Genomic DNA, 24,913 nt, shown 5'->3' on the forward strand with positions numbered 1-24,913 from the left:
TTCTTTTCTTTCTTTCCTTTCTTTCTTTCTTTCTTTTTTTTTAAATCTACAAGATGGTCAAGCGCCCCCTCCTGTGTTTTCCCTACCCAGCCCTAGAACTGAGAATGATATTTAGAAACCAAGACCTGGGTGCTAAGTGTGTTCATTGCTTCTAGGGTGTCAATTCTTCTAGACCCTCTAGCGGACAGAGCTAAGAAATATATGTCTGCTAGCCTATGTATACACATATCTATATTTATTTGTGTATCTATTTATTTGTGTATCTATTCATATATATATTTAAATAAACAAGAGTTCAAACTATACCTCCAAATCGAATCCAGCACCACAGAATTCATTGTAGCCTTTCTGATAATGAGAAACCTGTCCATCCTTATCTACATTGACTTATTTGTTCAAGCTACATTTAAAGTACTTTCAGAATTGCTAACCTATATTCCTCTGAGATACGAATTTACCAACTAGAGTACAGTGTTTATGTAGTTTTTGTCTTTCTTATAGTCTTCAGTGAAAACATTGTTTTCTAAAGTTAATTAGGCCAGCTCCTTTTCCCCTCACCCCTTCAGTGAGGCTATATCATATATCTATAATATAGTTAGGTTTATTTGTCTTAATCTGCATTCCATCCTGGCTTCCCCTGACAGCATGGTTAATTTAAAAAATTTACATACAATAAAAGTCACTGGTTGTGCTATATAGTTTTTTGTGTTTTGACAAATTCAAAGTCCTGTATCCACCACCACAATACCAATACAGAGGAGCCCCATTAACCTAAAAATTCCTTTGTATAAACTTCCTTTCCTTAAACCTGGCAACCACTGATCTGTTTTCCATCCCTATAGTTTTGTCTTTTCCAGAAGGTCATATAAATGGAATCATACAATATGTAGATTTTTAGGTCTAGCTTCTATCACTTAGCAAAGTGCTTTTAAGATTTGTCTAGGTTGTTGCACAAACCAATAGCTCATTCCTTTTTACTGCTGAGTGTAGATAACCTTATTACATGGACATACCACAGTTTGTTTGTCCATTTATCTGTTGAAGGACATCTGGGTTATTTCTAGTTTTGGCAATTGTGAATAAAGCTGCTATAAATAGCATATATGGGCTTTTGTATGAACTCAAGTTTTCAATTCTCTTGGATAAACACCCGGGAGTGGAATGGCTGGGCTGTATAGTAAATGTATGTTCATAAGAAACTGCCAAACACTTTTCCAAAGTGGATATTGTGCTTTGCAATGAATGACCGTTCTGCTGTCCCACATCTTCTCCAGCATTTGGTTGTCCACACTCTTTTTCAACTGGAAACTGCTGCACCACCCCAACTCCGACTTCTTTCTTCTTTTTGGCCTCTGCCTGGATTACAAACTAATCCGTATTCTCGCTTTGCATCCTGCTGGTATTCACAAAGGTAATGATTTTAGACTCCCCATGTTTCCACTGTGCACGAAAGAACTATCGAATTTTTAATCTACCAACCGTCCTATAAGGCAGTTTCAGCAAACATTCTTAGGTTGGTATGAGAGAGAACAGCACCATGCTTGAGAAGAATTCCTTTCTGGCTTTCTCAGAAGTTGGCTTTTGTGAGTTCCTTAACTTCTGTGTATCTCAGCCTCTTTGTAGTCTACTTGAACGAACCCACTGAAATACAAGGATGGTCAGTGGTCTTCATCAGACCCTATAGTGGCCATGGATCCGGCAGAATAGACTACTCCACAGAGCTCTCCAACTGGATGCCTGGGTCCCAATTCATCAGGAAGGAGCTATGTGTCTGGCCCCTGCTTGGAGTCCCTGTCTCCTGACTTGGCAGCTGGCACATTCTCATAGTCGCTAGAAATGTCATTTGACATTTCTTCTCCATGTTTTATCTGACTAGTCTCACTCTGTGCAGATGGCTGACAGGTCACATGTTCCCCTAGAGCCAGGAACGTCCCTGACTGCATGACAAATTGGATGTGGGTACCTGGACCATCCGTCCAGCCTTCCACATGGTCTGTGTTTGAGGAGGTCACTTCTTCCTCCACCTGCTGTTGGTTTCCAATGGTAGGTGCTGATGGGACATTTTCATAATCTCTGTAGCACTGGAAAGCCATCTGGGGCTGCTTCCCCTGGAGGGTCTCCAGATTCAACCCTGCCATATTGACATAGTCATTTGAGGTCTCAGAAGAACCATCCTCATCGCTGAGTGGATCATCGCTCTCAGATCTTGGAGACCAAAAACAGGTGCGGTCACTGGCATTCCCACAGCCCTTGTCTTTTTCCTCAGTAAACTCCAGCTCCTGGGCATCTGGGAGGGCAAAGAGGTTCGCAGGGGAGCTGTTGGTAGAAGCTAGAGACTCAGCAATCTCCTCTGCTATGGGGACATTGATGTAATCTCTCGAATCCTCTGAAGAAATGCTCAGGCAGTCTCGGGCTGCTTTGACATTGACATAGTTTGCTGAGGGAGTGAGGTCCCCACACATCTGGAGCCCCGTGGCATTGTCATAGATGCCCACTGCATAGCTGTTGGCAGGATTATGGTCTCTGTGCAGCCAGAGGGCATTGGCTGCTTGGGAGGGCTATAAGCAAGAAGAGAAAGCCGGTGACAGGACGGAAGCAGAAATACAGGCGAAGCCTTTCTACTTCCCCACCCAGTACCACTATCTGATCGCTCCTTCACCTTGGAGAAAATCTCTAAGTCGGGGGTCTCCAAATGCAAAGCCCTAGATCCTAGGCAGGTATGAGCAAAGTGGCTAAGCTTAAGGAAGGCAACAGTGTAAATGTGGTGATCAATTGCTATTGGTTTTTGGCCACAGTGGGTGGCTGTTCAATGGGGAGTCTCTGGTGGGGGGGGAATATTATAAACTGGAGCGAGCCTGCTGCCTCAGAGCCCATTGAGGGGCGATATAGCACAGTGGCCAAAAGTAGCGACTCAGGGTGCAAATCCCAGCCTCGCCACCCTGTGCGGAGTTTGGGCAAGTTACCGAATCTCTTCGTGCCTTACTTCCCTAGCATCTAAGACGGGGACGATCAAAATATCTACATAATGTGGTTTCTGTGAGGAGCAAGTGTATGACTATGTGTAAAGTGTTTGGACTAGTTGCTGGCGCATCGAAAACACGGACACATGCTTGCCCTTATTATTAAAGGGGCAGCTGACATACAGACTCAGCCCAATATGGCCATTCGGGGCTGCCAGTCTGCTGTTTCCAGAACTTCTGACTTTTCACGAAAAGCTGGACATCTGCACTTTAATGTGAAATCTTTTTGATTTTTAGATGTTGGCCACTGGTTCCAAATGTTCTTCATGCACTACAGAGTCCAAGCCAAACATGTTGTGGCCTCATATGGGGTTGGGACAAAGCGCTGGAACTCACTTTGGCAGTGAAATTCCCTCTTCCCTGCATGTTACCAGCTGTGCGGACTTGCTCCGCCACGAAGTCCCGGAGGTGAGAGCAGAGCCCAAGCGTGGGACAGGTGGGAGCAGGACTAGGAGGTGGCCGCAGGGTTCCTGAACTCAAAGCTCTGGGTGATGAGAGGCTGGGAAGCAACAGGCTCAGCAGCAATGCTAGGACTGTGTTTTCTTGAAATGACCACAAACTGAAGCGACTGATTCTTTGAGGAGCAAATGAGAACTTATCTATGGAGATGAGCCCCCTGCGCTTCCAAGTCCTCCCTTTACTGTCTCTGTGGTCTCTGCCGCACAGCGTTGTGGGACCCCTCCCTGGGGCTGCCTTCAGAGCCAGATCATAAGACACATAGGGTCATTGTTATTCACCATAACACTCCCCCGGTAACCTCCGAAAAATATCCCCCGTTTGATCAAACACTTTCTACACCAGGGACAGTCCTCAATGACTTACAAATATACCTGTTGAAGATAACTGAAACAGTTTGCCACAGGCCCCAGAAGGAATTCCCCAAGCAGGGTTTTAAGGGTGCTTTGAGCACCAACAGCATTGTTGGAATATTTGTATACCCTCCTGAGGTGATTACTTGGAAGGGGACAATATTCGGATAAGCTGTTACCTGTCTTTGTTAAAACAATCCATTTCAGTTCTAACATCATGTCCTTGAATACATGTGCCCTGGTGCCTTGCCCCAAATCCTGAACAATTGTTCCTACCTTTCTCAATTTTTCTCCCTGGGCAGTAGGGAGGTCCTGAGGCTAGTCTTCCCAACTTATTAATAGGGCCACAGGGCAACTGCCAGGGGACATGCTGTTTGCCAGGAAACGAGATCTGCGACCTGAACTTGTTTACTTCAGTTCTGCCAGAGACATGTCGTTTCTCCCAAGGGGCTTGTCCCTTCACTTACCACAGGCTCCGAAGGAGGTCTATCAGAATTTCTGGAGAGGAGGCTCTCGGTGCTGAAAATACGGTTACTCCTCGACTGACGTCTCCCTAAGAGAACAGAGAACAAGTCCTGGAGCTAGTAGGCCAGTCCTGTGAACGCTTCAGCCTAAACAGTCCCCGCGGTGTGGTGAAGTGGGTTTGTGCGGTGTCTGGTGTTTGGGGCTGATGTTCTTTGGCGAGAGGGTCAGAGCTAGGGGGAATGATGTGCTCTGAGGCCTGGAACTGTCCTCGGTTTCTAGCAAGGACTGGAGGACACTAACTAGCACACAGGGTTGGTTGCTCCTGGGGCAAACCTTCACCACCTGTAATGCTCGAGGCCATGTTCTCCTTCTGTATGTCTCCCCCGTCCCTAGACACACCCATCCGTCTTTTGCTAACTTCATACCAAGATAAAACCACCCCCCCTTTGTAGACAACCCCGAGCTCCCTTTTTAGAGCTCTCTAGGCCCCCAGTGGAGTTACATCCTGCTTCTGTCTAGCTCATCCTCCTCCATGCTCCCTGAAGGGCAGAAAAGTCTGAGTGTTTAAAGAAAGCTGCCTCTGGGTGGTGAGAGGTACATTCTGGGTGCAGAAGTTTGGTGATATCTGTGCTCCCTGGATTAGAAAGAAAAACCTACCCAGGTCTTCTTGCCTCTGGGGCAAGGAGTCATAAATATTTTTGGTTCCTTGTCTGGGTCGAGACAGAGAGAGTAAGGGCATGACGGTAACTCGGAAGTGAGGAACTTGTCCTGCAAGGTAATGAGAGAAATGGGGAATCACGGCAGGGGCCACTGTTACGGAATGTGGGGGCCCTTGGGGATGAGATAGTCCCTGAAAATATTTCCCACCCTCACTGTGTATCATAAAAAATACATTTTCACACTTACCCAATTCCCTTTGAACTAGAAGACTTGGTACACAGAAGCAGGAGGAAGAAATGGGGTGTGTGTGTGTGGTGGGGGGGGCGGTGTGGGCATGAATATGTCCCAGGGCGATGATTTTCAAAATGGAACTCCAATCAGCACTGAGCCTTTTGGAACCACAGCTGAGACCCTCGAGCGAGACAATGACCAGTGTGTCAGGGAAGAACAGAGGATTCCCCAGTGCAACAGTTTATCCCTGGAGAATAAACTGGGCTTTGAATGCCAGGCTACATGACTGATGCTCGAGTGTCTCAACCTGGGACAATCAAGGGACTCACGGTGCTTCTTCCATTTATTCCAGTTCCACAGGCTGTAGAAAATCATAGTGGTCAGGAGGATGGCAAGGAATCCTGCAAACCCAGAAAAGATGGCGCTGTTCTGGTCCTTCTCTCTGTGAGGAAAAACAAGTGCCATGCCCCAGGCTGTAGGAGGCTGAGGAGGTGAGAGGAGAGGCTTCCTGCAGGAATTGGAGCCCGAGGACTTGGAATGGGAGCCAGGTGAAGGAAAGCTGAGGTGGGTGGGCTCTTGGCTAGAGAGAGGGTCTTCTTTGTGGACAGAGGGGAACTGGACACAGGAGAAGGGCGCTGTCCCTTTTGAATACCTACTGGATGCCAAGGGTTTGTGTGTGTGTGAAACTCATTTCATCTTTACAACAGTCTCATCTCTCCTTGTGGCCAGAAACCCAAGATTTAGACCAAGAAAGGCAGAGTAATATATCAAAGATCACACAGGTAGGAAGGAGCAAAGATGGAATTTGAGTCTAGGTCTATTGGGGCCCAAAGACCATGCTCTTCCTGCCGCACCACCCTGTCCTCCAAACTTGCAAAATCGGGTTCATCTGCCCTCATCCCGTACTCCCTACTCGAGCATCAATCATGTACTGCTCCTGGGCGTCCTGTCTTGCGTGGAAGGAGGGGTTACTCGCCATACAGTGAGGGAGCTCCTCTGTGACAGAGTCTGGCTTGCGGGCGTTTGAGCAACCCCCATGTACGGACTTGTGAAGCTGGTCTCCAAGCAACACTTGCAGTTGTGTGGAATGTAACCGATGCAAATGCAAGGCTGAGTTCCTGCTGCTTGTGACTCCCTGACAGGGCTGGTGTTACTGCTGTGCTTTGCCTACTGTAATAAGAAGTAGCCAATGGAGGCTACAGCAGGAATCATTAGTGGACCTAAATATATTAGAAACCAGATCAACTACCAGGGAAGATTTTTGTCCTCCTGAGTCCTAGGCTTGTTTATACTGGACATTTTATACTGGACATTTCCGCTAGGCTGCCCAATGGACATCTCAAACCGAGTAGGTCTGAAATAGAATGGCTCTTCTTCTCCCAGAAGCCTGCTTCTCCTCTGGTGTCTCCCATCACCTAGTGGTTCAGTCAGAAATCTTGGAACCATCCTTGACTGCTCCTTTTCTTTCACACCTCACTTCCAGTCAACCAGCAGATCCTGTCTGCTCAACCCTGGGCATCTTTCCCAAACCCAATCACCCCTCACTCCTCCACTGCCACCCTCCCCCCGCCCCAAGCCACACAGACATTTGCACTAACATCCTTTTTTTTTTTTTTTTTTTAAGATTTTATTTATTTATTTGAGAGAGAGAATGAGAGAGAGAGAGCACATGAGAGGGGGAGGGTCAGAAGGAGAAGCAGACTCCCTGCTGAGCAAGGAGCCCGATGTGGGACTCGATCCCGGGACTCCAGGATCATGACCTGAGCTGAAGGCAGTTGCTTAACCAACTGAGCCAGCCAGGCGCCCTTGCACTAACATCCTTAATGGTTGCCTTGCTTTCCACTCTTGACCCCAACATCCTATCTTCACATCGGAGCCAGCATGATCCTCTTAACAGTAAACCAGATCAAGTCTCCTCTCTTCTTGTGACCCACATGACTTTGATCACACTCGGGATAACAGCCACAGTTCCTACCCAGTGAGGATGTCATGGCACCTTATGTTCTGGCCTCTGTCTACTTTCTTCTTCTTCTCTTTCTCTCTTTTTTAAAAAGATTAATTTATTTATTTGAGAGAGAGAGAGAGCACAGGGCAGAAGGAGAGAGAGCACAGGGGAGAAGGAGAGAGAGAGAGAATCCCGAGCAGAGCCCATGCTGAGCGCAGAACCGACGCGGGGCTTGATCCCACAACCCTGGTCATGACCTGAGCTGAAATCAAAAGCCAGATGCTTAACTGCCTGAGCCACCCAGGTACCCCTCTGCCTACCATCTGACCTCATTTCCCACCACTTTCCTTCTGACTTCAACAGCCAGGACTCCTGGCCGGTCCCTGTCCATGCACAGCAGTCCTGCCTCTGACCTGCAGCTCCCTCTCCCAGGTGTCTCAGTCCCTCATTTCCCTCAGGAGTCTTCGGAAATGTCACCTGCTCAGACAGGTCTATTACTCTCAGGCCCCTTAACTCTGTTCTGGTTTTTCTTCATACATTTAAGACTGATTGACATTATGTTATACTTCATTTGTTTATCTGTTCATAACTGACTTTCCCACTTGACTGTAAGCTCCAGGAAGCCATGGGCTTGTCTATCCTGTTTATCTGGTGCCTGGAACAGTGCCTGGCACTTAGCAAGGGCAGGATGAATTATCTGAATGAATGAGTGAATTAATAAACATGAATGAGCACCGAAGTAGATATTTTGGGGGGACTTCAGGGTTTTGATAGCTTTATGAATTCATTCCCCATCAATGCCCCTGTCCACCTGCAGGGACATATATTTGTTTGTTATGGTAATCACATTTATTTCCCTAAATGACAGTGATTTTAAATTTATTATCGCTGAGTTCCACTCTTAGCGCTGAGATTCAAACTTACAACTGTTGCTGAAGCTTCCACTGCTGTTGGACTTTTTCTTTTTGTTAGTATGACCCTGAAGGTTTTAGCAGTAAAATTTATAGCCGCGATTAGTTCTGTGAGATTTTGTATCCTAAAGACATATCTTTATCACATCTATGATTACATTTTCCACTCATGGAAAGTTTTTAGAACCTGGAAACACATCGTTGAAAAAAAACAGGCCTTTTGTTTCCATCATGGTGGGACCTAGTTTTTTTTTTTTTTTTTTTTTTTTTTGTGGGGGGAGAGTGGTTGTGGGGACCTGAGACCGGAAAGATTGAGGACAGTGATTGGGGCCTCTGGGAGGTGAGAAATCTAACCAGGCCAGGCAGCGAGGTCTAAGGAAATCCTGTGTTAACACGGCTGTCCCTCTCCCCCTGCAACTCCCATTTCTCTTCAGTACCTATTCCTTTCCTCCCAGCAGTCCTGAGCAAGCTTCTCTAAGCCTAGAATTTGGTGGTCTTAGTGGACCTGAGCATGGTTGTGAGGGCTGGGAGTGCTGTTGGGGTAGAAGCCCCTGGGGTCAGCCAGGGCTGTCTGTCTAAATCAGGGGAGGGTGGAACTCACCACCCCGAGTCACTCACCTGTCCAGGCTGCTGGAAGTTACCCACAGAGTCCTGGCATCCGAGGTCCTCCCTCTGATTTCTGAAAGGGCCGGGGTGATCGAATCCATTGTCACGGCAACCTCTCTGGCTCCAGCTGCTCCTCCTAAGCCTTCTCTTAATTATCAACAGCTAACACATGTTGCCACTTCTCCTGGCTCTTCCTAAGTTGCCATCCCCCAGGAGAAAAGGCAAAATTGGTTGTTTTACATACCATCGCAACCACTTTAAGTAGATAAGACTGATAGAAACCCTCCTTGTCTTCGTTTTCAATCTTTCTAGAACTTTCTTTCCCCCCAACCTTGCATCTACCTGGCCTCTCCCCCTGAAATGTCAGGCTGCGTGGCCCCAGACACAAAAATGACAACAGGTTTCGTTCTACCTGGATGTGGCTACAGTGTCCACCGCGGGAGGCAAGACCTCAGCCGGGTGCGGTGCTCCCCAAGAGAGGTGGTTCAGGGAGACGCTATGCTCTCAGCCTTCTGGTGGAAGGGTGAGGGGTAGAGAGGGGGAAACTGCCAAGAGGCTCGAGAGAGACTCTGTGAGAAGCTCATCCTCCCCCAACCCCCAAAGCAGACAGAAGAGAGCAAACATTTGCCAGAATGGAAACAGAGAGTCGTCACAGGAAACGACACCACCAATGTGCTAATGAAGCATGGGGCACAGGAAATGCTGCTCAGCTATCATAAGGGAGAAGAAAACATGTCTGCACCCCCTGTTCCCGGGGTTGGCCGGAGCGCCGTGGTCTGTAGGGAGTGGGACTCAAGATGGGGCAAGGTGGTGGGGGGTTCGTGATTGTTTCTCTGGGTTTCTGAGACAGGGGGCAGGCTGTTTTCACTGACACTTCCCGGGTGATTTTGACAAAGCTGGTCTATGTTTCACATTTTGAGAATCTCTGGGTATGACGCTCAGAATGGAGCCGATGCTGGGTCAGCGGGGGCCCTGGAGGCCATTCCTTCCTGAAGCCCTGCCCTTCTTGGCCCCTGGCTGCTGGCTGTCTCTGCAGGACTCTTCTGGAGATCCATCCCAGTCCTGCTTAGTGTGCACCTGTCTCGGAGGCTGGATACCTCATTGCCCGTGTATACCCCAAGTGTCCCAAACTTAGACAGTTGTTCAAAATTTGTTTCTAGCTCCCTTCTCTTTCCCTTACCCATCTCCCGAAGCTCTTTGCATCTTGGCAGCGTCCAAAGAGAAGGGGTCACTAAGACTTTTATGAGGCTGTGAAGGGCCTCTGACCTGGCTTTCCACAAGGAAACGGACTCCCAGGGGGCCGGCACGGAAGACAGCCAGGGCCTCAGCACCATGCCTCTCTCCCATCTCTTCCCGGTGGACACCAAGACCCCTGGCTTCCGGGGGCTGCCCACCCCTGCCCTGCACGTCCAGGCTCTCACAGGGCCCCCAGGCTACTGCTGCAGGTGACTTCTGGCTGGCTCTCCCCAGAGCTCTGCCTTCCAAGCCCTTGCTGCCCTCCCTCCACGTGGCCTTACCTGGCAGGAAGCAGAGGTGGTTCGGAGGCAGCCGGTTCGAGAGCTGGAACCTGGGTCTCTGCCCGCTTGTCCTTCGGAATGGGTCTGAGTAGAACTAGGACTCCTCAGGAGAAGAAGATCCCTCGCTCCATGGCCCCAGCGGCCGGGACTAGTGGGCGAGAGAGCAAGGCTCCTCACGCCTGTCCTGAGCCACTGGTTCCAGCAGAAGGCTGTGTGTGAACTGGGAACTTGGAAGGTGGTACAAAGAGAAGGGCCAATAGAACCAAACCTTAGAACCCTGACTGCTACTTTAAAAAAACATTTTTTTTTTTTTAGAAGAAATTCTTCTGCGTGATCATCTTAAGACCTTGCTTCTCTTATCTACCCAGAGTGCTTGAGTCAGACTAATCAATCTTCCCTCCGGTCTCCCTCCTCCCTCCTCCCCTCACACTTGAGGGAAACTGCCTTCTGAGAGGAGGCTCTGCAGGGTGAGCTCCAGGTTTCCAGATGGGGCTGAGCCCTGCCACCTGCTCTCCTTTCCCTCGCGGGCTTGTGACGGCCCATCAAACCAACAAACCCAAAATTGGTGTGTGAAGTTATTCATCATGATAATGGAAGAAAACTACTCATTCCTGGGAAATAGGGCATATGCTTTATACCTGACTGCTCTGGTGTTTCCCTTTAACCACTTTTAATGATTTCAGGGTTGAATGTAACATGTGATCCTAAAGTAGTAAGATTGGGGGCGCCTGGGTGGCTCAGTTGGTTGCACATCTGACTCTTGATATCGGCTCAGGTCTTGATCTCAGGGTCATGAGTTCGAGTCTGGCATTGAGCCTACTTTAAAAAAAAAAAAGTATCAAGATTGGTTTTAAACCGATGGAACTTATGCATCCAAGTCAGTAAACCCCTTGAAGAGAAGGGGCTCTGCCCTAACTCAGTGCTGTTAATACTAAAAACCTTTCAGAATCCTCTGGAAAGACAGAAGCACTGTGTTAAGAGCATCCACACAAGTTCAGATCCTAAATGACTGCTTGGGTTATCTTGCCCAGGTCCTCTAATCTTTTTGGGTGTTTCCTTGGGTGTAAAATAGCAATACTACAACTTAGGTAATGCTGTTGTGAAAATTAATTGGGCTGACAATGAAAAATGCTCAGCGGAGGACTTGGCATATGCAAGCTCATTAAGTGGGGGCTGTTATTATGTGATTATCCTATTATGCATTGGGCTCAATTCTTTATACTTAATGGACTGCCCCCTGCCTTTCCCTCTTCTTCTCTTGATGCTCAGCCTGCCTTCCTGCCATGTATCACCTTATTCCTTAAGTGTGGATTTACGGGAAGTCTCCCACTGCTCGGCACTAGGCATCCTGGCTTTTTGCACACGCAGTGGGCCTGGCCTGCATACCATGCTGAGCCTCAGCCGGCACCCCCTTGCCAGCACTCTGCACCCCATGTTTAAACCCGGCTCATCACTTCCATGCTCTGGGCCTTTGCACTGGTTCCTTCACTGTGATGGCAGTTTCTCTCTCTCTCTCTCGTAAAATTCCAAAAAAACCCATTTGAAGAGCTTATACTGGTTATTTCCGGGTTGTGGGGCTTGAGGTATTTTGTTACTTTCTTCTTTGGACTTCTATTGCTTAAGTTATTATAAAGATTAGGTGTCATTTTTTTTTAAAGATTTTATTTATTTATTTGAGAGAGAGAGAATGAGAGACAGAGAGCACAAGAGGGGGGAGCGGGAGAGGGAGAAGCAGACTCCCTGCTGAGCAGGGAGCCCGATGCGGGACTCGATCCCGGGACTCCAGGATCATGACCTGAGCCGAAGGCAGTCGCTTAACCAACTGAGCCACCCAGGCGCCCAGATTAGGTGTCATTTTTATAAAAAAATAAAATTGTGATTAAAAAATAAATTGTGTCACCACCTCTGTGAAGACCTCCCCTTCTGGAACTGGGTTTTTTGTTCTTCTGGGTCCCCATGGCACCAGGCATGATACCTCTCAATTGCTGGGATTAGTTGTTTAAACACCTGTCTCCTCAGGTAGCCTTTGAACCCCCTTCGGGGCAGGGACTTTGTTTTATTTATTGCATCTCTATGGGCGCCTGGGTGGCTCAGTCAGTTAGGCGTCTGCCTTCCACTTGGGTCATGATCTCGGGGTCCTGCGATTGGGTCCCGCGTTGGGCTCTCCACTCACTGGGGAGTCTGTTTCTCCCTCTCCCTCTCCCTCTGTGCTCTCTCTCTCAAATAAAAAAAAAATATCTATTTATTGCCTCTCTGGCATCTGGCCAGTGCCTGACCACCAGAATTAAGTGGACCTTCTGAGAAGTTCTCTTAGGAGCTTATTGCTGCTGTGAATTTATGACCTGAGTGTGTGACAGGATGAGCTACTGAGAAAGAAATGGGTGTCTAGTATTGTTTCCTGCTGTGTACTCAGCCGCGAAGGGAAGAGACAAGCCTTGCACAGCCCTCGCTGCCCCTTGTACGAAGGGCAACCTGGCTCCTCTGTTGGGTTGCCTTTGCCCCAGGAAGGGGTGAACAGTGGCTTTTGTAGCTCTGGGCCCAAACATGCCAAAGTTGCCCTGTGTGAAAGCCAACTCTGGCCAGGCTTGGTTCCTGAAGGTTTGGGGGCTGAGTCAACCCTAGCCAGGTGACAATCCTCCACCCTCCTTGTTCGCTTGCTTCTGGGCTGGAGGCCTTCTCCAGTCCAGGCAAGCCTGAAACTGAGAACAAAGGCCGCAAATACTTTCCTTTTAAGTTAAAGTTGAGAGAGAGCAGGGTTAGGACAAAAAGATTTAGAAAGTATGGGAAGATTTCTCTGCTCCCCGCCCCCATTCTGCCCGAGGCCCCTGAGGAGTGAGAGGAGAATCTGAAAGCAAGGGGTGTGAGCGGCCTATGGGATCGTTTGTCCCCCACTTAGGCTGGGCCTTGGTGGAGGAGGTGGGTTGGCATTGCTGACAGGCAAGAGAACCCTCTCCTTAAGTCCGGTGTCCCGAGAGCAGGGCAGACCTCTACTCCCTTGGTCCTTCTGGAGTTCTGGGTTTGGCAGCACCCCCTTGAGTCCCAGACGCGGCAGAGCTGTGGAGCTGAGCGAGGTGTGAGGCGCGTCTGGAGGAGCAAATGTCTTCTGACAGCCCCAAGTCTCCCCTGAGCCCCAGGGCTGTGAGCACGCTGGTTCCCCTCAGCCAGCCCCCACACGCAGAGAGGTTCTGAGCCTGGGGCTCTGGGCAGGAAGGAGGCAACTCCTCAGCAGCCCGGGGATGGGTGGGCAGTCACATTAGGGGTCAGATGAGGTACAGCTTATCTCAGAGGAGGCCTGAGGGCAGAGGGCCCGCCTGGGGACCTGACAGCCAGTGTGGGAATTGGAGTGGGAGGGGGGAACAGGAAGGGCGCAGGTCAAGAGGGTTTTCTTTGTGCCCTTCTTGCGTGAGTGAGTAGAATGTCATTCGATCACTTCATTAACCAGGGCGTTACTGAGCTCGGGTGGCAAGCAATAGATCTGAACTTTTCTTGGAACATGCGTTTTCTTTTCACTGTTCTGTGTGTCATAGGACACCAGCATGACAGAGGGCTCGGATTTACCTGTGTCCTTCAGGTTTAAGGTGGGCCCACATGTGCATGGGACACATGCTCGTCCAATCTACATCGTCCTTCCGTTTTCCCTGAGATGGCAGCCACGCGATAGGCCCTCCACTGTTAAGACAGATCACTGCAGTCCTCAGTGAACACCTTCCCGTGGTTTCCCACTTCATGAAAGCCAGCCTTACAATGGCTTGCAGGCTCTGCCCGGCTCCCAGCTCCGTGCCTGCACTTCCCCACTTAGTCACTCAGTTCCGACTCCTGTCTTCCCTGTATGTCCTCAAACACACCGAGGTCTCCTGCGTCAGGACCTTTGCACTTGCTGGGCCCTTTGCCTGGAATCTCTTTCCTCCACATATTTACCTAGCTCACTCTCTGACTCTCTTCACATATCTTCACAAACGTCTGTTCATCAGAGATCTTCTCTACAAAAGAGCAACTCTTGGGGCGCCCGGGTGGCTCAGTTGGTTGAGCGTCCGACTCTTGGTTTCAGCTCAGGTCATGATCTCAAGGGTCCTGGGATCGAACCCTGAGTCGAGCTCCGTGCTCCGCGGTGAGTCTGCTTGGGATTCCCCCCCCCTCTCCAGAATAAATAAAATCAACAAAAGAGTAACCCCCCATGGGCGCCTGGGTGGCTCAGTTGGTTAAGCGACTGCCTTCGGCTCAGGTCATGATCCTGGAGTCCCGGGATCGAGTCCCACATCGGGCTCCCTGCTCTGCGGGGAGCCTGCTTCTCCCTCTCCCCCTCCCCCTGCTTGTGTTCCCTCTCTCGCTGTGTCTCTCTCTGTCAAATAAATAAATAAAATCTTAAAAAAACAACAACAAAAAAAAACCCACAAAAGAGCAACCCTCATGCCCCATGCTCCCTATTTCCCTTACACTTTACCTTTCTCCCTGGTCCTTGTGACCATTTGACATGCTACGTATTTACTTCTTTGTCTCTCTTCCATGAGACTCAATTCAAAGAGGGCAGGGACTTTGTTTCGTTCCCTGCCACATCCCCGATGCCTACGACAGTGCTTGGCCCAGCACATGCTTGTTGAGTGATGAGTGGACCAATACCCAAGGGGAGGCGATGGGAACATAACAAACAATGGAGAGAGGCCTCTTGCAGATCTTGGTGAGTGCTAGCTAGTTTGGGGTTAGATTTTGTTAGATTTAGAGAAGAAACAGATTTCTTGTTCTCTAAGGGCTGTGGAGCAATTTGTCTTTGTTGCAGGTATAAGTGGCTGAGCCTGCCCGCGCACGTAGCGGTATGTGCTCTTGTCCAAAGCACACACGATAATGCTACATTCCAGGGGAGATAAAGCGATGAAAGAAAACTGCCACTTGGGCATTCTCCAGTGGTTATTAACAGCAATTTTAGACACTAGGCTGAGAATGGAAAGAGTGTCAGAGTTGGGGAGACCCTTGGTAGCAGGGTCAGGGTTATAACCTAGGCCATCCAGTTCCCAGGCCAGCGCTCTCCGCCATAGCTTAAAGGAGCCAGCTTGCTTCTGCTCTGTAATTTTATGCCATCCCACTGGGCGAGATCTCTGGATCTTCAGACCTCTGCTCTTTTCACAACAAATTCCGAAGGTGAATCAGCTAGATAACAATCTTAGCAGGATGGATGGACTACAATTACTAAGTTTTACTCTGTTGTGTTTGTGCTTACATTGGTAATTATAACGGGAAACCACCAAGACAGGATCCAAGTTAGGCTTGCTTGTGTATTTAATCACACAACTCTTGCTGTTATGGTGTCACCTCAGAGGACGAGTTCACCTTTAAGGCATTTTTTTCAATGCTACCGCTGACCTACAAACCAAATACATTTTTTTTTTCTAAAGCTACTTTTGTTGAACACCTGTGGGCTCTGAATCATCTCTAAGGAATCCCTTTCGGATCTTCAAAGTGTAATCTGAAAATCATTGATGTACTTCAACTGTCTCCTTGTCTAGATGGAAAATCAAGCCACTCAAGAGGCACGGTTAGGGATGAGGGTTTCCTGCCTCCTGGGCGGCCACACTTCATGATCTTATTCCACCTCCCCAACATCTCTGTTTTAGATCCTCCACCACGGGGTGAGCAGCAAAGATTTGAACCCCTTCTCTCTCCTACTTGATCGGCAGCAGTTTCAGTTCCTAAGGTTAGGTGGGGAAGATGTGGGGATTCTTGACTCACATGAAGGGTTCTGAATTACCACGGGTGTATTTGTTCTCCCTCTTACGGGTGCTGAAGGCCATTGCTAGTCCCTGGCCCTGATGTCCTCAGCTTCATTTCCTCTTTCAAGTAAGTTTTTTTTTTTCTTTCAAGATTTTATTTATTTATTTGTGAGAGAGATAGCACAAGCAGGGGGAGCGGCAGGCAGAGGAAGAGGGAGAAGCAGGCTTCCCACCGAGCAGGGAGCCCGATGCGGGGCTCGATCCCAGGACCCCGGAATCATGACCTGAGCCGAAGGCAGACGCTTAACCGACTGAGCCACCCAGGCGTCCCTCAAGTAAGTTTTCACATGTACTTACCTTCAGTAAGGCCAAGCCAGGGGGATCTGGAATTCTAAAACACACATCACAGTCCTTCAACATAGTGTTCCTGGGTCCAGTACGATGTAAAAAACCCTGTAAGCTAACCAGTGGTGCTGCATGTGGAGGATGGTCCAGGTGGCCTCTATTACAGGGGACATGGGAGAAACCGAGTGGTGGCTGAGCCTGAATGCAGGGACCAGGTCTATCCAAGAGCAGAGACGGAGGTACCCGGCTCAGAGCGTGAAGGCTCTGGCTGCCCAGATGGTTCAGGTCACCCCCCCTTGCTCAGACCTCGTGAGCAGAAGCCAAGCTTCTGATGGTAACGTGGCTTTTCTCATAGGTGGGTCTCATTGTCAGGGTGAAGTGGCATTCTTGTTTTGACACTGGCTTCTGAGGAGATGGCAGAGGGAGGCCATTCCAAAGAGACTGCTCCCTTCCATGTGTGTGTTTTCTGAGGACAGGGAAGTATTCTTTGACATAAGTTCCAGAGAAGTGAAGACATATGATTAGTTCCACGTCAGGATATGGCCAAGCCCAGAACCCGAAGCCACTCCCTTTCAAGGCTGAAAGTAGGACAGTCTATGGATCCAGCAGCTTGTTATCGCTCATGGCTTAGGTTCATGTTGGGGACAACTGAATGTTCATGACACCACCAACATGGTAACATGTTTACATGTTTTATTTACAACAGGGTTTCCAAAGTATTTGCCAGTAAAGGACATGCCACTTCTACCTTCCTTCATGCTTGCAGTGACATGAAGGCCATGTCCTAAGAGACCCAGGTCAGGGGCTGGCAACTAGTTCATGGGTACCCAATGGCTAATCTTTGGATGTGCCACAGATTAAGTCAGCGGGGAGTTGCCTGGCTGTGTGTACTTGGGAGGGAACCAGCGAGTCTTGGTGAAGAGCTTCAAACAAACCCAGTGACCACAGGGAGAGGATATGGTGGCTGAAAAAGGTTTGCAAACCATTATTAAAGAAGGAGGGCAGAGCAATTATGCTTTTCTAGAACTGGGGCTGGGGAAAAAGATAGAACAAAGAGCATGCACTTTTCTGTATCGTCACTCAGGCCAAGGAGCTGAGCTGGTTTTAGACGCCATTAAAGCAATACCTGAGGATCCATTGGTCGCAGTCAGAGAGCTACTTTGAAGCTCATCCTCCACACCTTACTGCACACTGGAGTCAGGCGGTGTAGATGCTTAAGATCCAGGCTGGCCTCATAGAGAGGTACAGATCTTAGGTCCAACCAAGACAAGGCGAGAGTAAGGGGCAATTCAGGGCCAAACTTTAGAAAGGACTCTAGCTGTGTGTGTGTGTGTGTGTGTGTGCGTGCGTGTGCCTGTGTGCTTTGCATCCCATTCTAGCAAGGGTAATTGGGAGGGAACCTATAATGGGAGAAAGACTAGTTCTGTTTTGCAAATGACTTCTGTTATCAAGCAAGACCCAGCCCCATTATGAATTATTCATTTTTTCTGCCCTAGCCCAAGTTTTAAAGAAATGAAGTAGGCAGTGTGCCTGTGCCCATGGAGTGTGAGCTGGGGCAGGCAGGAGACGTGGGGATGAGACTTCATACTCCAGAAGCTTTTTCCTCCAGGGCCGGCTCCACCTTCAGAAGCAGCCTGTTCAAACAGCCGGCAGAGTTTGGGCTGTCCTTCTCCATCATACTTTTCCTAACAGACCAGGGGGAGCCCACAAAGTCCTTTCCTCCCTTTGATGTGTTCAGAGAGAGCAGGGAACTTGATCGAGCGCCGGGATGAAAGGGGCAGGGAGTTCTGAGTTCTGAGATACGAAAGCTCAGCACCCAAATGACCTGCCAGGAAGCGGTTTTGGCCCAAACCTGGGGCCTCATCGGTCCTGCCAGAGACTCGGTGAATGGGACAATTAACAGAACGGAACAGAACAAAAACTTGGGGAAAGGAGAAGGGGAGAGCCCCAGAGGCAAGGTAGGAAAAAAAGGTGCTAATATCAGGGGAATGAATTTTTCCAGAATGTATTTCATTAAAAAAAAAAAAAAAGGCAAAGAGAATAAGAAATGACTGCCACTCTGGCTCTCATCCTTCCCAGTTCATCCTTTCTCAAAAGCTCCGGCTTCACTGTGCCCTGACTGTGGGTTCCGCCCGAAGCGAGCCGAGGAAAGCTTGTCCCACCAGCGCGTGGACCTGGCAGGTGGGGCCGCGAGTTGCCAGAGGGCTGTGTTGGCAGAGGAGCGTGGCAGGGGCCAGTGATAAGCTGAGTTCCAGGCTGGCATGGACGGGGGTCTCGATGCGGCGTGGCGGGTCCCTCCTCAAACTCCAGCAGACACTCAGTGACATTACCCACGAGTGGAGACACATTGAGGACAGCACAGGTAATAGTGGGCATGGGTTTTTATTCTCAGTGCACGGCAGTCTGGTTTCTGCTCATCAGCAACAAGCTTTATTGGTTCCAAAAAAAAAAATTATCCCTTTTTTCCCCATCTTTTCAAACTCCTCTTCTTCCCGTCTCAGTGGACAACGTATTTGAATTTCAGATTTGCCAGTTTACAGCATTTTTTTTCCCTACAAACCATATAAATACATGCAAACCATTGTACAAAGAGCTTAAATAATAGCAGAATGCAAATACAGATTGGGTGCACCGTTAAGCCGACTGCAAATTATGGCCACACACACTGGGGTACACATTGCTTGGATATCACCATGTTTGTTTATGTCATGCAGACCACAATAGTCAATCTTTTGTTCTGTTTTTCTTTTTTATACAAAAATACCAGTGCTTGTTATTCTAGTTACTGAAAAAAAAAAAAAAAAGAAACTCAAAATTCCTATCTGCGTGCTGATTTGAAAAGGACAGCGTAGATAGATTTGTTGGCACATATAATACATGGCATGTTCACAGATGGCCTATATACAGATGGGGAGCAAACACGAACCAAAGGCCAGTTCGGTCACGGGGAGCTCACTTGCCTCCGTCTCTCCTCATCAAGAGGAAAGGGGACAGCAGGCCTGACAGCAGGGCTTGGGAGGCAAAGCATGGCACTGAGCTACATGGAAGGGCATCTGGTCTATTCTGAGGAAAAGGCTAGAATGGCTTCAGAATAGCAGGCATTTACAAGTGCCTCATCCCCACCACTGCAGTAGGTGGTCCCTAGATATGGAGAGTGAGGAAGTGTGCACTTGGTGATGGTATCACGGGCTGCTTCGATCGATCGTGAGGCAAAGAAAGCAGGAGAGAAAGGAGGTGAGGCATTTCGAGGTTGCATGCGGACTTGCCCCCACCCCCGCCAGGTTTTCGGTTTTCGGCAGTGAGGTAATCGCTCAGATAGAACTGTGCGAACTCTCCCCTCTGAAGCTCAAGTGGAAGAAGAAACCCAGACCCTACAGAACCCACAAGTGTCAGAAGGACTGCGAGGTGGTCTCTCTGACACCTTTAGGGATGGGGGAGTCGTCATTTCAGAGGGCAGAGGGCACCTCTGGGAAGGACCTAGCCCCAAGGCGGTCACCCCGGGTTAGAACCGGCCTTTGTGACTTCCACTTAGAACTCTCTCCCCCATCTCATATATCGCACACAACCTTTCTAGGAGAGGGCAAGTCCCAAATCAGAGCTTTGCACAAAAACTCACTAATGGAAAACTCCCAGGGTGAAGAACCCATAAAACATGCGTGAAAGAACCATAAAATATGCAAAGCCCCAATCAGAGCATCCTTGCAGCCCGAGAGATATTCACGCCTTGGGTACCACTCTACCAGCTACTCATCAAAAAACAACATCCAGCCAAGGCCCTTGACCCTGATCACTAGTTACTAAAAGGCCTGGCACCCATCTCCATGGGGGACGCACACTCCCTTCTCGCTGGCTGCTTTCCTTCCCATCCACAGGCCACTGCCCACTTTCCTAGGTTTCTCTAGGAGAATTATTTCCCCTTCTCCCCATCAGACCCTTTTCAGATCGAAAGCACCATATGGGGGGAAAGCTTTATTACCTTACGCCATATTTACTCACTGCCAGTTGGATCACTAAAACTGAATAGAAAAAAACTTATATAAAAAACATATGCACATAAACACTGAAACTTACTCAATTCCATATCAACAAAATTTATATTAAAAAAGTCTAGAACCCAATACATTTTTTTTCCCTAAGTATAAAGATGGCTGTTTGGAGAAAGGAAGTACGGTGCATTGGTTTTATAACCAGTCACAAATATGCTAAGTCACCTGTCACATCCAACAGCTGGTTATATGCTCCTTCCACAGGGTAACATGACAGCACTTTATTTCAAATCCTTTAAACAAAATACATATGGCTGACTCAAAAATATCCGTTTCTGAGCTAAAGAAAACTATATATTTTTGCATAATATTCTCTATTTTCTCTCCTACCATGGAAACTAAAAGATACACAAAAGCCATTGACTTTAAACAAGTAGACACAAGCCCTCAAGAGTAACCTGTCCGGCACCACGAGTCTTTTGGGAGCAGGAAGGGTGCAATAGCCTCCGAAGTTTGTTATTGGCTTGTTTTTTAAGCTAATCTGAGGTAATAAAAGACTTGACAGAACGAAATCTTCCAATGTACTTAATAAATATATATGTGCACACCTAACACCTTGGGTGAGCTGTTATTCCCACATGAGGATTTAAGACAGAGAAAAGATTGCTGAAGCATGTGACCTTTACAAAACCCAAGTCAAATCTGGCGGGTTGCGCAGCAGTGGGGATGTGGAGCGGGTATTGTGTCTTTGCTCTTCCTACCTCGGACAGCTCAGGAGGAAGCGGGGAGGGAGGAGGGATCCCGAAGAGAAGAGAAGGCGGAGAGCATAGGTTCCGGCCACCTTGCGCTCACAAGTGGAAGTCTGGCAGTTCATAAGAGCCTCAAGCCCCACCCCACACTGCCATCACTCTTGAAACAGGGGGAACGGGCTTCATTTCTTTCATGGGAATTGGTAGACGTGAGTTAACGAGCCCCTGCACAGAAGAGCTTACGTCAACACCAGCAGGGATAAAAATGGAGCTCCTGCAAACGTGGCTCCACCTTGTCCCATTAAGGAACACTTAAAAAAATCTCCTAGTGAGGTCCCTACCTCCTGAGAGGCAGGCGCGTGGGGGATGCTCTGGGCAGCGTTCAGGGAAGGAAGGCACAGGGCTTTCGTGTGCAGCAGTTGAGCACATTCTGGAGAGGGCCTCGAGGGGGGCGTGTGGGAGCAAAGGAAGAGAGGAAGGAGAACTTTCCAGGGTGGGTCTTTTGCTCCTTTAAGTCAGCAAAATGTCACTGGACCCCACTTGGGATGGGTATTTTCAAATGCGGAATATGTGAGAAAGGTTGGGGCCTATTGAGAGACCAGACGAGTTAGGGGCCGCGACAGAGCAGAATGAGAAAGCTGAGGGGTATGTCAAAGCTGGTACTTGGGCGCCTAAGCTCAAGGTGTCTGGTTTCTCAGAACCTGCTAGAATGGCCTCTCCCAAGTCTTCTCAGTACGCACTCCCGCAACAAGCAGGTCCTGTCTCAGAAGAGCTGTGGCAGAAGGCTTTGAAAGCAGGAGTGGTCAACCCAGGGAGGATGGCACAAGAGTTGACTTTGATGGTCTGTCTTGTCGTGGACCTGCCAGCTGCTGGTCCTTAATATCCCAGTCCAGTTAGGAGGCAGGGCCATTCTCAATCCATTCTTTTGCCACCACTTTAGCAATAGAAGAAAGCTCAGGCTTATGGGAAAAACTATATAACGATCATATGCGAGCTTCACGGTCAAAGCTGATCTCCCTGGCACTTAGAAAGGACACACACCTGACAAGATAGCAGTTCAGAAGGGGAAGGTAACCTGGCAACAACAGAAGTACATTCTTACCAGCTCTCAATTGCTTCAAGAGGATCCCATTAGCAAAGAACCTATCTGCCTCTAGGACTAAGCCAAGGATTCCATTGGGGCCAGAAGGGGGAATGGCCAAAGTTGACTCAATTCAGCCATGTCCATTCCACTTTCTTAATCATCACAACTTAAAAAAAAAAAGAAAAGAAAAAAGAACAAGAAAGAGTGAAGATAAGGGAGACAGTGGTCACAAAAGACCAAAAGAACCTTAGGGAGGTTTGACTAGAAGGGCAGAAAGAGCTAGAGGGCTTTAGGTGTAAGTTTTGAAAATGGGGAAGTCATTTTAAAAACAATCACTCTATAGGCTGATTCTATACAGTCCATTCCTACCTCAACACATTGCATTTGGGGACATTTGTCTCTCGGAACCCTCGACTTAGCTTATAAATGGCACAGACTCATAGGGTAAAATCCAGAGGTCAGGAGATGGTGACATAACGTATGTATACTGAGGAGGGTCTGGGTTGGGGTAGATGCCAAGAGGATTGTCATCATTTCTTTAAAAATGACAACTGATACACCCAAGGAGTAGATCCTACCATTCATTACCTGCCTGGGGTTTGACTGGGTCCTGCTACAAACCCCAGCTCAAGTTTAAGTCGACATCCTCGTAGGTCTCTGCTCTTGCCTCTTCATGGTCAGGTGGGAGTTCACACATACTTGGGAGCAGCTGACATGACAGTGAAAAGTCCCATCGTCACCTTACTGATGGGATAGATGAAAAAGGACATGGAGAAAGCGGGGATGGGAGTCAGAGAATGAAGTTCAAACAGATGTCTCCAGGCTGTGCAGAGGGCTCTCTGAGTGGGAGGCAACAATTTGCACTTGGCTGCAGTCCACCGCATTGTTGTTTTTGTTGGCGTATGGCGTGACCTCACCGTCCAACAGGAGCACCCTAGTCCCAGCCTTAGGACTGTCAAGATTTTCCTCCTCGTGCTCATCCAGGAGTGGTGTTCGTGGCACCTCCTCATCTATGGCGAATTCAGGGTGGGTCATGAAGTTGTGGATGGAGTTTTGGTTCTTGGGTTTCTGAATGCTTTCATGGAGGGAACTATGGAACGCTTTGACCACTTTGATCTATACCGGGGGGGAAGGAAAAGGAGGAGGAGAAAACACGAAGGTGAGAATGGACCAGTAGAACAAAGGACTGGTGGTTTGAGGTGAGAAACAAAACTCCAACTACAAAACACTACTGCGCAACAACCAAAACCAAACACATAAGAAGAGATTATGGAACACCAGAAACATCAAATTTCAAGCATGGGGGTGGGGTGGGGTGAGTAATGGCAAACAACTGAATATTTCAAAGCTGCATTAAAAAAAAAAAAAAAAGGTAGAAAACCCAAAGCAAAGTTAGCATTCCCAAACAATCCATTCTTAAAATGAAACAGAAAACAAGGATTCATTAGTTCTTTTGGATGAGGGCAAGAACATAGGAACCAGGTGCAAATTAATAGCCAAACTTAAAAGATGATTCAGACATGTGGCTTTCTGTGTTGAGGCCAAACATTTTGTGAACGTGGAACGGAAAAATTACACATTGAAGTTTAGTTATCTGCTTAAAACCCTTAAAGAGTCAAACTCATCCCAATCCATACATAATACACTTCGGGTGGTAAGTGGCTATGGATACCGTGCAGCAAGGCAGACAAAACACTCTTCATTTGTGTCAGCAGCATGCAAGAAATTAAAACTCTTATACTCTCCAGTTGAATAATTGCTCTTTCAGTCAGGAAACATGCATGTATTTCTATCCCACAACCTCTGCCACGGCCCCTGCCCGCCCCAGAAAGCGGAACTCCGCTCCTTCCGTCCCTCCCCTGGCAGATGGGGCTGAAGCACGGGTATGAGAAGATGCCTTCCTCCTGACCATGGAGAGAAGAGCGGGCTCTCCCAGTTCAAGTGCATGTCCATGCCTCTGGTGCATAACACCTGCGCCCCAGCTGTGGCTTTCTCCAGCTGTTTCTACATTGTGATGGGGGGCATGACCTCATGTGGGGAAGGGAAGGGATGGGACCAGGAGAGGAACCAGCCGGTTGGAGGCCGTGCTACAGACAAGTGGCTTTTCTGATGAGGCGGATGAAGAAGATGGAGGAATGGAAACACCATGTGGCTTCAGTGGGCAGAGGGAAAGGCACTGCCCCGTAAGCGTCAAAGTCTCTTTCTACCGCACAAAAAAGGAAGGGAGTCAGTCAGTTGGGAGAAAAGGAAAAAACTAAACAACAACGGACTCCTGTGGTCAGCCTTTGCCTTATCCATGGGTCCCAGCTCTTTTGGCAGCCTGCTTTTCTGAACGGTAGGCCTCTCTGAAGTATGGTTTAGAACCTGGGTTGGCAGAATTGGGGTCGGGGCAGTAGGTTGGATCCCGAGACGGTGGAGACAGAGGCCAAGGGAGAGGAAAGTGGCTGGAGGACGGTTTTGATGGTGGGGAGGTGGCTGATCCTAGTCTTGTCCAAAAATCCTTCCCTCAGGAAAGAAATGAGGCTACTGTAGGAGAGACTGGTTGTGGTAGGAGGGGCAAGGGGGGGAGGCTGAATGGTGGCCTAGGGCCCCTCTTCCATGTCTCTGTTGTTTCAGCAAAGAATAGGTCCCTGGAGAAGAGGCAAGAATGTGCAGACAGAGGAGACACAAAGAGTCAGGCAATGCTATCACTGGGTAGACCCTTCAAGACTAACACACGAAGAGGATTCACTGAAGTTGTGTCTTCGCTGGCTAAGGCTTTCCTCATCTTGCCTCACTCCACAACAGCCTGGCAGACCCACCCAGGACTGAGGGTGCCCAGAGTTTAGAAGACAAAGGACTCTCTGCTGCTCAGTAGAATCTGCTCCACACTTCAGCCAAGAA

At 48.6% G+C, this 24,913-nt stretch overlaps 2 protein-coding genes across 6 annotated transcripts in view; both read right to left on the reverse strand.

Annotated features, from left to right (window-relative positions):
* Window positions 1–85: 85 nt before the first annotated feature.
* On the reverse strand, window positions 86–9,847 carry LAX1 (lymphocyte transmembrane adaptor 1). Of its 2 annotated transcripts, XM_035010262.1 has the most exons (6): window positions 9,060–9,847; window positions 8,660–8,841; window positions 5,515–5,627; window positions 4,952–5,062; window positions 4,297–4,382; window positions 86–2,558 (listed from the first exon to the last, which is right to left on the reverse strand). In XM_035010262.1, the coding sequence occupies exons 2-6, from the start codon at window positions 8,746–8,748 to the stop codon at window positions 1,764–1,766; spliced, it is 1,194 nt and encodes a 397-aa protein (XP_034866153.1). In that variant the 5' UTR covers window positions 8,749–8,841; window positions 9,060–9,847; the 3' UTR covers window positions 86–1,763. The 2 variants fall into 2 exon arrangements, with proteins under 2 accessions (XP_034866153.1, XP_034866154.1); XM_035010263.1 differs by lacking the exon at window positions 5,515–5,627 and having other exon boundaries at window positions 9,060–9,073.
* An 8,730-nt stretch (window positions 9,848–18,577) lies between these two features.
* Window positions 18,578–24,913, reverse strand: part of ATP2B4 (ATPase plasma membrane Ca2+ transporting 4) — a 90,264-nt gene continuing 83,928 nt past the window's right edge. For 2 of the 4 annotated variants that reach the window (XM_035010268.1, XM_035010265.1), the window contains one exon: window positions 18,578–23,146. In XM_035010268.1, the coding sequence (XP_034866159.1) occupies window positions 22,835–23,146 (312 nt within the window). In that variant the 3' untranslated portion in view covers window positions 18,578–22,834. The remainder of the gene's footprint in view (window positions 23,147–24,913) is intronic. The other 2 variants (XM_035010264.1, XM_035010266.1) reach the window with 2 other exon arrangements.

Source organism: Mirounga leonina, unplaced genomic scaffold, assembly GCF_011800145.1.
Source record: "Mirounga leonina isolate KUSES-001 unplaced genomic scaffold, KU_Mleo_1.0 Mir_154, whole genome shotgun sequence".
Taxonomy (NCBI): domain Eukaryota; kingdom Metazoa; phylum Chordata; class Mammalia; order Carnivora; family Phocidae; genus Mirounga; species Mirounga leonina.

Coding starts and splice junctions, on each gene's coding strand:
- LAX1 (XM_035010262.1), bottom strand. CDS start 8,748: ATGGATTCGATCACCCCGGCCCTTTCAGAAATCAGAGGGAGGACCTCG. Junction 5,628..8,659: donor ACTTCCAGCAGCCTGGACAG/GTGAGTGACTCG, acceptor TTTTCCTCACAG/AGAGAAGGACCAGAACAGCG. Junction 2,559..4,296: donor GACCTCCTTCGGAGCCTGTG/GTAAGTGAAGGG, acceptor TCTTGCTTATAG/CCCTCCCAAGCAGCCAATGC.